The sequence below is a fragment of the Danio rerio genome, chromosome 14 (genome assembly GCF_052040795.2).
Source record: "Danio rerio strain M-AB ecotype USA chromosome 14, GRCz13ab, whole genome shotgun sequence".
Classification (NCBI taxonomy): Eukaryota; Metazoa; Chordata; class Actinopteri; order Cypriniformes; family Danionidae; genus Danio; species Danio rerio.
In genome coordinates, this window is record NC_141034.1 from 46,457,505 (window position 1) to 46,468,358 (window position 10,854).

Consider the following 10,854-nt stretch of genomic DNA (forward strand, 5'->3'; position numbering starts at 1 on the left):
ATGAATAGAACTGAAACTAAATAAATGTAGGCTATATATACAGTGGGTATGGAAAGTATTCAGTATTCATACCCTCTAAAATTGTTTACTCAAATTGTTCATCAAATTCATTTTTTTTTCACTCAATGTACACACAGCACCCTATATCGACAGAAAAACACATAATCGTTCACATTTTTGCAGATTTATTAAAAACATCACATGGTCCTAAGTATTTACACCCTTTGCTCCATATTTAGTAGAAGCACCATTTTGATCCAATACAGCCATGAGTCTTTTTTGGGAAAGATGCAAGTTTTTCACACTTGGATTTGGGCATCTTTTTAAATTCCTCCTTGCAGATCCTTTCCAGTTCTGTCAGGTTGATTAATAAAAGTTGGGGGACAGATTTTTTAGGTCTCTCCAAAGATGCTCAATTGGGTTTAAGTCAGGGTTTTGGCTGGGCCATTCAAAAACAGTCACAAAGTTGTTGTTAAGCCACTCCTTCATTATTTTAGTGCTTACGGTCATTGTCTTGGAAGGTAAATCTTCAGCCCAGTCTGAGGTCCTGAGCACTCTGAAGAAGGTTTTCATCCAGCATATCCCTGTACTTGGCCTCATTCATCTTTTCTGAGGCTTATCCTCAATTATCTTTGGGCTCTTCTCTTCTGATTGCTCAGTTTTTCCAGTCGGCCAGATCTTGGAAGAGTTCTGGTCATCCCAAATGTCTTTCATTTAATGATTATGGAGGCCACTGCGCTCTTAGGAACCTTAAATGCAGCACAAATTCTTCTGTAAATTTGGTCAGATCTGTGCTTTGCCACAATTCTGTCTCTGAGCTCTTCAGGCAGTTCCTTTGACCTTATGATTTTAACTTGCTCTGACATGTGCATTGTGAGCTGTAAGGTCTTATATAGACAGGTGTGTGGCTTTCCTAATCAAGTCCAATCAGTATAATCAAACACTGCTGGAGTCAAATGAAGGTCTTAGAACCATCTCAATAATGATCAGAAGAATGGACAGCACCTGAGATAAATATGAGAGTAGCTGCGTCCCAAATCGCATACTTATGCACTATTCTACGCCATTTTGTAGTATATAGTGTAAGTAGTGTGTTCACACTGAAAACTCTAAAAATAATAAGTGCACTTTAATTACCCGGATGCTGCACTCATTCAGCCGCTAAAATGAAGTGTGTAATGATGGACACTTCACGCACTCAACGACCGCAGGTTTGCTTACGTAGCGGAAGGGGCGGAGCTATCGGACGCACATGTTGAATAACTTTATTTATTTTGGATGGTGAGAGCAAAATTCTTCTACGAGAGTGATTTTAGCGCCTCCCGATGGTTAATGCGGTTAAACTCGCGGCAGGTAATATTTGATAATTCGGTCGTTTATTTCACTGATTTGGCAACCGTCAAACGTCATCAGGGAAACAGTTTGAATTTCCGCTTAGTAAAAAACATTAGTGTGCCATTTGGGATGACACTACATACATATACTATCCTGTTGAGTGTGTAAGTGCATAAGTACATAGTGCATGAGTGCATAGTGTATAGTGTGCCATTTGGGACGCAGCTAGTGTCTCAGCAAACAGTCTGAATACTTAGGGTCATGTAATATTTCAGTTTATTCCTTTTTATCTGCTGAAAATGTCAACAATTTTGTGTTTGTCTGCCAATATGGGGTGCTGTGTATATATTAGGAGGAAAACATGAACTTAAATGATTTTAGCAAAGGACTGCAATATAACAAAAAGTGAAACATTTAAGGGGGTCTGAATGCTTTCCATACCTACTGTATTAATGTATTTTTAACTAAATTATCTAAAGAAATTATATAACAAAATTATAATTTCTTTCCCATAATTAATTTTATATTGTGTACTTCATCTGTAATATTAAAACAAGACTTTAAATAAACGAAAATGTGTTGAAGCAAAGAGAAAACGTCTGTTCTGGCCTTTAAAAAAGAAAAAAAATCAGTTGGACCAGCAGCACCAGACTCTATACGGTATTCAATGACACATATTTTCCTGGATTTTCAAACCTTAAAGCAACAGACACAGATTTCCCTCTAAATCCAGCGAGCGCCTGCACAGATAGATGGAATAATGCCTGATTGTTATGAATGGACAGACATAGCGCTGAGGTCGGCACATATGCACTCTTAAGCTGACCCGCAGCCAAAAAATGTTTGGATTAGACAGAATGGGGAGACGATCACTTCCTCTAGCTATAAAATTATCCTCTTTACCCTCCATTGGAACCAGAAAGATAAACACACTCCCTGTTTTTGTAGGTGTGTGTGTGTGTCTGGAGTTTTAATTGAACCCATTAGGAGGAGAGATAGAGTTACTTGGCTTAACTCAGAGGGGGTTCTGTCACTTTCAGGGTCTTAACATAAAGAACTGTTGTACTGGAAACCATCGTATGCTGTAAAGCAGGAATTTCTGTTTTTATGGTTTGGGTTATTTATTTTTAGCTCATTAAAGGGACAATTTGCAGAATACAGAGAAACTTGTTATTAGCAACATCGGTGGTCATTTAGCTGAACTGCAGCCAGCAATATATTGATTATAAACTCAAATAGTACAATGAAGTTGGAAATACTTTGCAGTGATATAACAAATATACAGGTACCATTCATCCTTTTGAGATTAGCATTTAGATTGTATGTATTTAGAAAGTATATATTAATATGCACTGCACGCTTTCCTCTCAATAAAGCTTTTACTGAAAAACATTGCAATATGAGAAAACAACAGTTAAGAATGCATTTAAACATAGGGATAGAGAAATATATATATATATATATATATATATATATATATATATATATATATATATATATATATATATAGAGAGAGAGAGAGAGAGAGGTTAATAAAATTACACTTTTATGATCATTTGGTGATATTTTTTGAGACTATATAGATCTACCTACACAGAAATCTGATACATGGAAATATATGCAGATTACATTTATGACTGACATGTTCATAATTGGAGTTTGCATATATAAAATATATGTCGCTCATGCAACATATTATTCACAATAATGCAAAAATGGCCTCTTATATTTAAAATAATTACATATATACACTCACCGGCCACTTTATTAGGTACACCGTACTAGAATTGGGTTGGACCCGGCTGCAGATTTGTTGGCTGCACATACATGATGCCATTGTCCCAATCCACCACATCCCAAAGGTGCTCTATTAGATTGAGATCTTGTGACTGTGGAGGACATTTGAGTACATGAACATTTTCATGTTCAAGAAACTAGTCTGAGATGATTTGCGCTTTATGACATGGTGTGTTATCCTGCTGGAAGTAGCCATCAGAAGATGGACATGGTCAGTAACAATACTCAGGTAGGCTGTGGCATTGACACAATGCTCAATTCGTACTTATGGGCCCAAAGTGTGAAGAAAATACCCCCCCTCACACCATTACACCACCACCACCAGCCTGAACCACAAATACAAGGCAGAATGGTTTGATGTTGTTGACGGAGCAGCAATCAAGACTCATCAGAGCAGACAACTTTTTTCTTCTATTCTCCAGTTTTGGTGAGCCTGTGTGAATTGTAGCCTCAGTTCACTGTTCTTAACAAGTGATAATTTGAGTTACTGTTGCCATTCTATCAGCTGGAACTAGTCTGGCCATTCTCCTCTGACCTCTGGCATAAACAAGGCATCTGCACCCACAGAACTGCCGCTCACTGAATATTTTCTAGTTTTTGGACCATTCTCTGTAAACCCTTGAGATGGTTGTGGCTGAACATTCCAGTAGATCAGCAGTTTCTGAAATACTCAGACCAGTCGGTCTAGCACCAACAACCATGTCACGTTCAAAGTCACTTAAATCACCTTTCTTCCCCATTCTGATTCTTGGTTTGAACTGCAGCAGATCGCCTTGACCATGTCTAAATACATCGAGTTGCTGCCATGTAATTGGCTGATTAGAAATTTGCAATAATGAGCAATTAACCCTAATAAAGTGGCTGGTGGCTTGCTTTTTAAAGCAGCAATTTTAAAATATATGATTCATATATGACATATTTTATATTTATAAAGTCCGATATACATTTCCACGCCATATATGTAATTTCCATATTCACGTGTCAGATTTCTATATGAGTTGCTATGCAAGACTACAGCCATTGCATGAGACTTTGACATTTCACTACAGTATATCTCTTTTGACATCATCCTGAACATTGCATGAGTATTTCATAACATATGTAAGTATTTGTATTACACGTCATTAAAAAAAAGCTCTCAAAAAATACATAAAGTCGCATCTTTTTGACTTTACGAGCAACAATGTCCCAAATCTTTCACATAAAAATCAGTCAACAAGCTTTTTTCATGGACAAACCATGAAAGAGTTTTGTTTCTAAAATTTTGTTACAAGCTGTTCACACACTGCCAATAAAAATAGCCCCTTAGAAGTATATTTTTCCATCATATTTGATGAACACACCATTTTCTAAAAGACCTATCCAATCCTTTTTGGGCATGCGGAACAATATTTTCTTTTTCTTGTAAATCACATTTAAACCCACAGTGCTGAAGACATTCATCTGATACAAAGTTTAATCTGGGGGTGCAGATCTGCAGGCGAGAGACTTAAACTGCTAACAAAAAAAAAAAAATCCAAAAATAACATAAAGGGAGTGTAAAGAAGAAACCAGAGAGTATGAAAAAGAGAGTCGGAGAGAGAAAGTGGCTCTGATTCTTTGTGTAAGGTGATCCTTCGCTCATAAGAGTTTCCACAGAAATCAGGCTGACATTGTGAACACGTGGCGCGCTGCCGTCCCAGGCTCCCCCCTTCCCAAAAAAAAGACCCCCACACATCTGCCAAGCCAAGCAGACCGAGCGAAGGGAAGAAAGAAGGAGGGAGGCTTTAAATCTATTGCATACTGAATGAACCCCCATCTGAAATATGTCACCTTTGAGCCCCCACATGCGCCCAAGTCACCGATGCCCCCAGAAGTGTGCATGCCTTTGTGCGCTGCAAGAAAAGAAGTGTGTCGAGAACAACGAACAATAGGTTGTTTTGCTCCCCCATCCCCAACACTGTCATGTTTTGTGAAGTCGCTCTCACCCAAAAAAAATAATAAAAAGCCTTTGAACTTAAAACACAAGTTATTCCTCCGTGTTGAACAAGAAATATGGAGAACTTTTCATTTGTAAATATGCAGCTCTTTGATCAGCAAAAGAGAGAATTGTTTCTTGATAACCATTTCAGGCTATCCAGTGATGAAAAACAGCAGTGTTGGTGTATTTGAACTCTACAATAAAAACAAAAAAAAGCTTTTTTTTTTTTAAATGTGACATCAGATATGCACAGGTTAGCGGCATGCAGACTGAAGCACGGTATCGTTCGGCTACAAAAACAAGCGATCAGGTGACAAAGCAACAGCTGCCAGACGGACGGGAATCGGCCTACTCTGCTACGTATACACACTCTTGCTCTGTTGTCGTTGGAGCAAAAATCAGAGAACAGAACATGTCTTTGTGGCTTGCAAATGTGAGACTGAATATCAAACATCTGCTTCTCTAAATGTTGGATTTCTGTGTCTTTTGGTCAAGTGCCATGTGAGGTCTCTTTTTCTTGACTATTTTATTCTGGGAAGTTCGAGAGAAAGTTCACCCATTTACTCACCCTTATGATGTCCAAATCTTGAGTGACTTTCTTCCTCCTGTGAGACAAAAGATTTTCTGTATTATTATTGATATTTTATGCAGTCTACTTAGTACACTGTAAACCCCGCTGTTGTCGTTACTAAAGATATTAAGTTGATACAATCTGACATTACTTAAATATCAAATAAATAAATATCAATTTTGGTATGAAAACTTAAACAGGTGTATTTGATTACTCATTAGGAAGCAAAAAACTTTTAAATACTATTTTCAAAAGTTCACACTTAGCTGATGATTGATTTTAAAGCTTGTTTGGCATGCTGTCCCGACAGAGAGCCCGAGCTCACAAGATCCTCGAGCTTGGGGTTCCCTCCCTCCCGTTTGCAGGGCGATAGGGGAGTTTGAGCTCAGATAGATCTTGAGAACTCCCCTGCTGTAGTTGCTATTGAACAGATAGTGATTGCTCTTAAGAGATAACTACTTACTAGGAGCATGTCTGTGGTGGCAATTTGGATTAGTCAATTAACTTAAGTTGCATGTTTTTTGACGGTGGGAGGTATATATATATATAACGGTGCTAACCACTAGGCCACCGTGCCACCCATCTAGGAGGTGGAGGAATAGTAGGATTGGAAGGGGGGATTCTTCAAAACGAAGATGGCTGTTATATGGAACTTAGGGTATCTATAGTGGCTTAGGAATCGTCTGATTGGTGAATCATAAATTTAATGATGCAGGACCAGAAACAAGCAATTATAAGCATGTGATCCTCTCAAAGTTAGTTTATAAAAAAACTTCACTTAAGTTCTCTGAACTTAACATTTTATTTTATTTAAAGGATTCACAATGTCTCTGTTTAAAATGATTGGTTGTGCTTGAAATTCTGCCTTGACAACCGTGCTGATTGGTCGATATATATATATACATATATATATATATATATATATATATATATATATATATATATATATATATATATATATATATATATATATATATATATATACACACACAAGGTGGTCATTTTACTTGTGATGCTGAATTTTGCTGAGACACTACCTGAACCCATCTGATGAAAGAAAAAAGTTAAATTAGTAAGTAGATAATTAAATGCTTATATGCATTTTTCTCTATTGAAATACAATGATGGGTTGGTAGCGATGTTGCCTCTCAGCAAGAAGGTTGCTGTTTCGAGTCCCGGCTGGGTCAGCATTTCTGTGTGGAGTTAGCATTTTCTCCCTGTGTTCGCAAGGGTTTCCACCATGTGCTCCTGTTTCACCCACAAGTCCAAAGACGTGTACTATAGGTGAATTGGGTAAGCTAAATTGGCTGTAGTGTATGTGTGCATGTCCTGGTCTTCCAGGTTGGGGGTTGAGCATTAGACGAAAAACCCACCTCGAAAAAATTTGATGTTCCGAAACATCAACATGGTGCGGCAAAATATAAACTTTGATATAAACGGCCCTGGGAGTAAGTGAGTGAAATAAAGAGAAGCTGAAAATTGTTTTAGGTTTAGTCTATTGACCATTTTAGGTTAACTGTAATAAACATTTAAGTAAATTCAATGAAGAGAGCACATTTGGTCAACTTAAATAATTGAGTTGTCGATTTCCCATTACTCAAATGAACTGAAAGAACCATTTTCCTCAAATCATTTGAGTAGTCTCAACTTATTAGGGTTTAAAGTGTATGGTAAGTATGAACTGCACACAAATCACAAGGATGATGAGAGCAAGGATGAAAACTCTCAGTCAAAGATAAGCATGATCTGATGTTTGGTGTCAGGATTATCAATTTTGCAGAATCAGAATATTGCTGACAAATCTCTGGTGAGCTGATAAACTCATCCATGAATAAGGATTCCCTGATTATGAAATGCTGACAGCACAATTTTTTAACTATAATAAAGAAGAGCATGGGATTTCAAACTTGAGTTGTGAACAAAACTTTGAGGCAATTTATACAGATTTTCATCAGATAATCTAAAAAAATAGAATCTTTACTAAAAGCATTTCATGTGGAACATGAAGTATAATATTTGTAACTTTGTCCTATGCTGCCTGTCTTGACAGGACTCCCTGGTAGAAGAGATATTGAATCTCAATTGGACAATCCTGGTTATATTTTTCCACATCATGTCTTTAGAATGTAAAAATACATTTTACCCCATTAATTTCAATGGAGTTTCTGTGCTAGCCTGCAGGTAATGATGGCGCCTGCATTTAATTGGTCTTTTTTTAATCTCTTTTTATGATTTAACATCCAAACCCTGCTGAAAAATCCAGCTTAAACCAGCATAGGCTGGTTGGCTGGTTTTAGCTGGTCGACCAGCCTGGTTTTAGAGGGGTTTCCAGCCATTTCCAGCCTGGTCTTAGTTGGTCAGGCTGGAAAATGACCAGCCAAATCCAGCTAAAACCAGCTTGACCAGCCTGGTTTAAGTTGGATATAGCTGGTTTTGGCTGGACTCCCAGCTTGGCTTGGCTGGTCAAGCTGGTCATCTCCCAACCTGACCAGCTAAGACCAGGCTGGAAATGGCTGGAAACACAGCCTGGAAGTGGCCAAAACCCCGCTAAAACCAGGCTGGTCGACCAGCTAAAACCAGCCAACCAGGTTAGGCTGGTTTAAGCTGAATTTTTCAGCAGGGAATGAATCCTTAAGTTTATTTAACTGAATGATTGTAATTGCATTACAACATCGATGCTGTAAAAAGGAATGAATATTAAAATAGTCACATAAAGCTTTCACTGGAAGTTCATCATTGGCTGAAAAACACTAGTGCGCATCCAAATTCATATACTATCCGTCCTATTGACCTTATTCTAAAATGCGGAAGTGAGCCTGTTTTCGCGATTGTCTTAGAACTTCCGTTTCAGCCGCCTATGGGAGAAATGACAAGGAATAATAAACGGCAAAAAATGGTCAAACTAATTGCTCTACAAACAAATGTTTGCATGACTATACAGACCAAGTAGAATAATATAACAAGGAAATATCAGTTTGCAACATCAAACAGCGAAACGAGCAGTTTTTAATGTTTAAAAATGAATGGAAGTGAATGAGACCGGAAGTCCTGTGCCAAAAAGATTCAAATGGCAGCGCCCACTCGTCTGCGGAGAGGTCATAGAATTAGCACGTCCCAAATCGTAGTATGTTGAAAAAAATAAAGGTTCTCTGATGGGTTACTATTTCAAAAAAAAAAAAAAAAAAAAAACAGAACCATCCATACCGCTAATATTGCACACCATTGTTGGACGTGAATTCGATTAGAACTACAAACACGGGAGAAAAGTGTAAATAAACTACAAACATGGCGGACGTGCGAGACCAACCGTCAAGTAGAGAGGCTTCGGTAAAGATGTTTGTATGACTGTTAATAAATATCTAGCCCACTGGAAAATATTTTAATCGCGTTCTCTGTGTTATATTCATCTGCAACAATACTGAACTAACTTATATAAAGACGTGTTTGGGCATTAACGTCTGAATGCTTAATTATCCAAAGACCTGAGTAGATTTTTCTGCATGAAAAACTCGTGAATGGGAGATTAACCTGCTGCTGCTTCTCCAAGGTTTAAATTAGGTAGGTAGGAATAAGGTAGGAATTTTATTTATTTATTTATTTATTTTATTGCACTAACCCACGTTTAACCATGGCATTATCCTACTAAAGCTGTTCTTAGTTAAAATACTAAAACTTGATTTTAACACGAAAAATAATATAACCAATTCCGCAAGGGTTGTGTAACATCTGACTGAAAGCTATTCTAAACTATTTAAGAAAGAAGATGGAGATGGTGGGAGTGCAGATTTTCCCCATGACTCATGTGGAAGAAATAAATCTTGCGAGTATAAACAGAGTGCATGATCGAGATCAGTAAACTATTTCTAAACAAGCGCACGTGTGCGTACCTAATGTCTCGAGAATGTGCGTAAATCTCAAGGTTCTTTTTAAACTCAACCCCCAAAATGTAAGACACGCGTTAATAAAGGTTTCATGAAGGGCGCACGCTGAATGATTATGACCCGCCACGAGCCGTGAACGCGGAGAAAGACAGGGGAAGAAAGAGGAAATAAAGCAAGAGAAAGAAAGAAGAAAGAACGATATGGGAAATAAGGAGGAGGGGAGAGGAGTTACCACACAGGCGGCAGATGCTCGCGTGCCTTTACAAACACCCACGGTGCCCTCTCGACCCGCGGCGGAGCATTCCGCCGTGATTCCCTCCTCCCTCCGCGCTCCGCTTCCCCGCCGGTTTCCACGGCCCTTCTGCGAATTGCGACGTCCCACCTGCCATGCTCTATTGTGCGCGTGATCCTTTTTCATTTCAATGACAAAGTTGATTCCCCCACGCCTCCTCCCTCTCTTCCAGCCCGGGGTGACTTTACGACCACAGCTTGAAAATGCATCTCAAATCCGCCTGTCCACAAAAAAAGCCATCTGATGAGAACATATGACGCCGCCAGATTTTAACACCCGCTCACATTGAAGGCCCATCTACGCTTAATTGGGCCGCTGCTGTAAAACTATTTACTTGATTACAGCTTAACTGCAGTAAACTGTTTGGTCACTTTGAGAACAAAAGTAACAGATGACGACCTTAAACACGCGAAGACAAAGAGTCAATCAATATGACTGCGTAATTCGGCAGCATACTGAATTTTCAAAACTACTTTCAGAACTTACAATTAATTCTAGTATGTATAGAATCATGTGTGATTTCCATCAAATTTCCCATTCGCATCTGCCTGTGCACATGCTGCGTCTTTCCCTTATATGGTGTGAGAATAAAACCACCCACTGGTTTAAAACGCACTCACTTGAACTTCTTTGAGCATGAAATGTGATTAGCAAAAAGTAATGATATTACATTTAGAGGAAGGCTTTGACCTAAAAGTTTGCTGGATAAGAAACGGCACTTGCATAAGTATAAAACATGTAGCTTTAATTATGAGTGTGACAAACGCCTACGGTTTAGATGGAAAGAAAGCTGTCACCTGCGTTTCGGCTTCATCGAATGACAAATGCAATAAGACTGCACAGCCTTAACGACATAAAATGTGATGTGTGGTTACAAAAATAAATGATTGATGGGCTATAATCAGGGTCACTGCTGTGATGAGACTCGAAGAGCCCAGATTCAGACTTCAGCTGGACTACGACAGATGGACAGCCACAGGTCACAGGACCGAATTTCAATGCGATCCCACGGTGCATC

The 10,854-nt window shown here is 38.5% G+C and overlaps 1 protein-coding gene across 9 annotated transcripts in view; it reads right to left on the minus strand.

Annotated features, from left to right (window-relative positions):
* Nucleotides 1–10,854, minus strand: part of LOC147834029 (uncharacterized) — a 1,152,336-nt gene that overhangs the window by 399,546 nt on the left and 741,936 nt on the right. For 5 of the 9 annotated variants that reach the window (XR_015507934.1, XR_015507930.1, XR_015507932.1 and 2 more), the window contains one exon: nt 5,661–5,697. Coding sequence is in view for 1 of the 9 variants with exons in the window: in XM_087282126.1 (XP_087138252.1) it covers nt 5,661–5,697 (37 nt within the window). In the remaining 8 variants the exon portion in view is untranslated. Of the gene's footprint in view, nt 1–5,660; nt 5,698–9,776; nt 10,711–10,854 lie in introns of those variants that run through there. The other 4 variants (XR_015507925.1, XR_015507923.1, XR_015507924.1 and 1 more) reach the window with 2 other exon arrangements.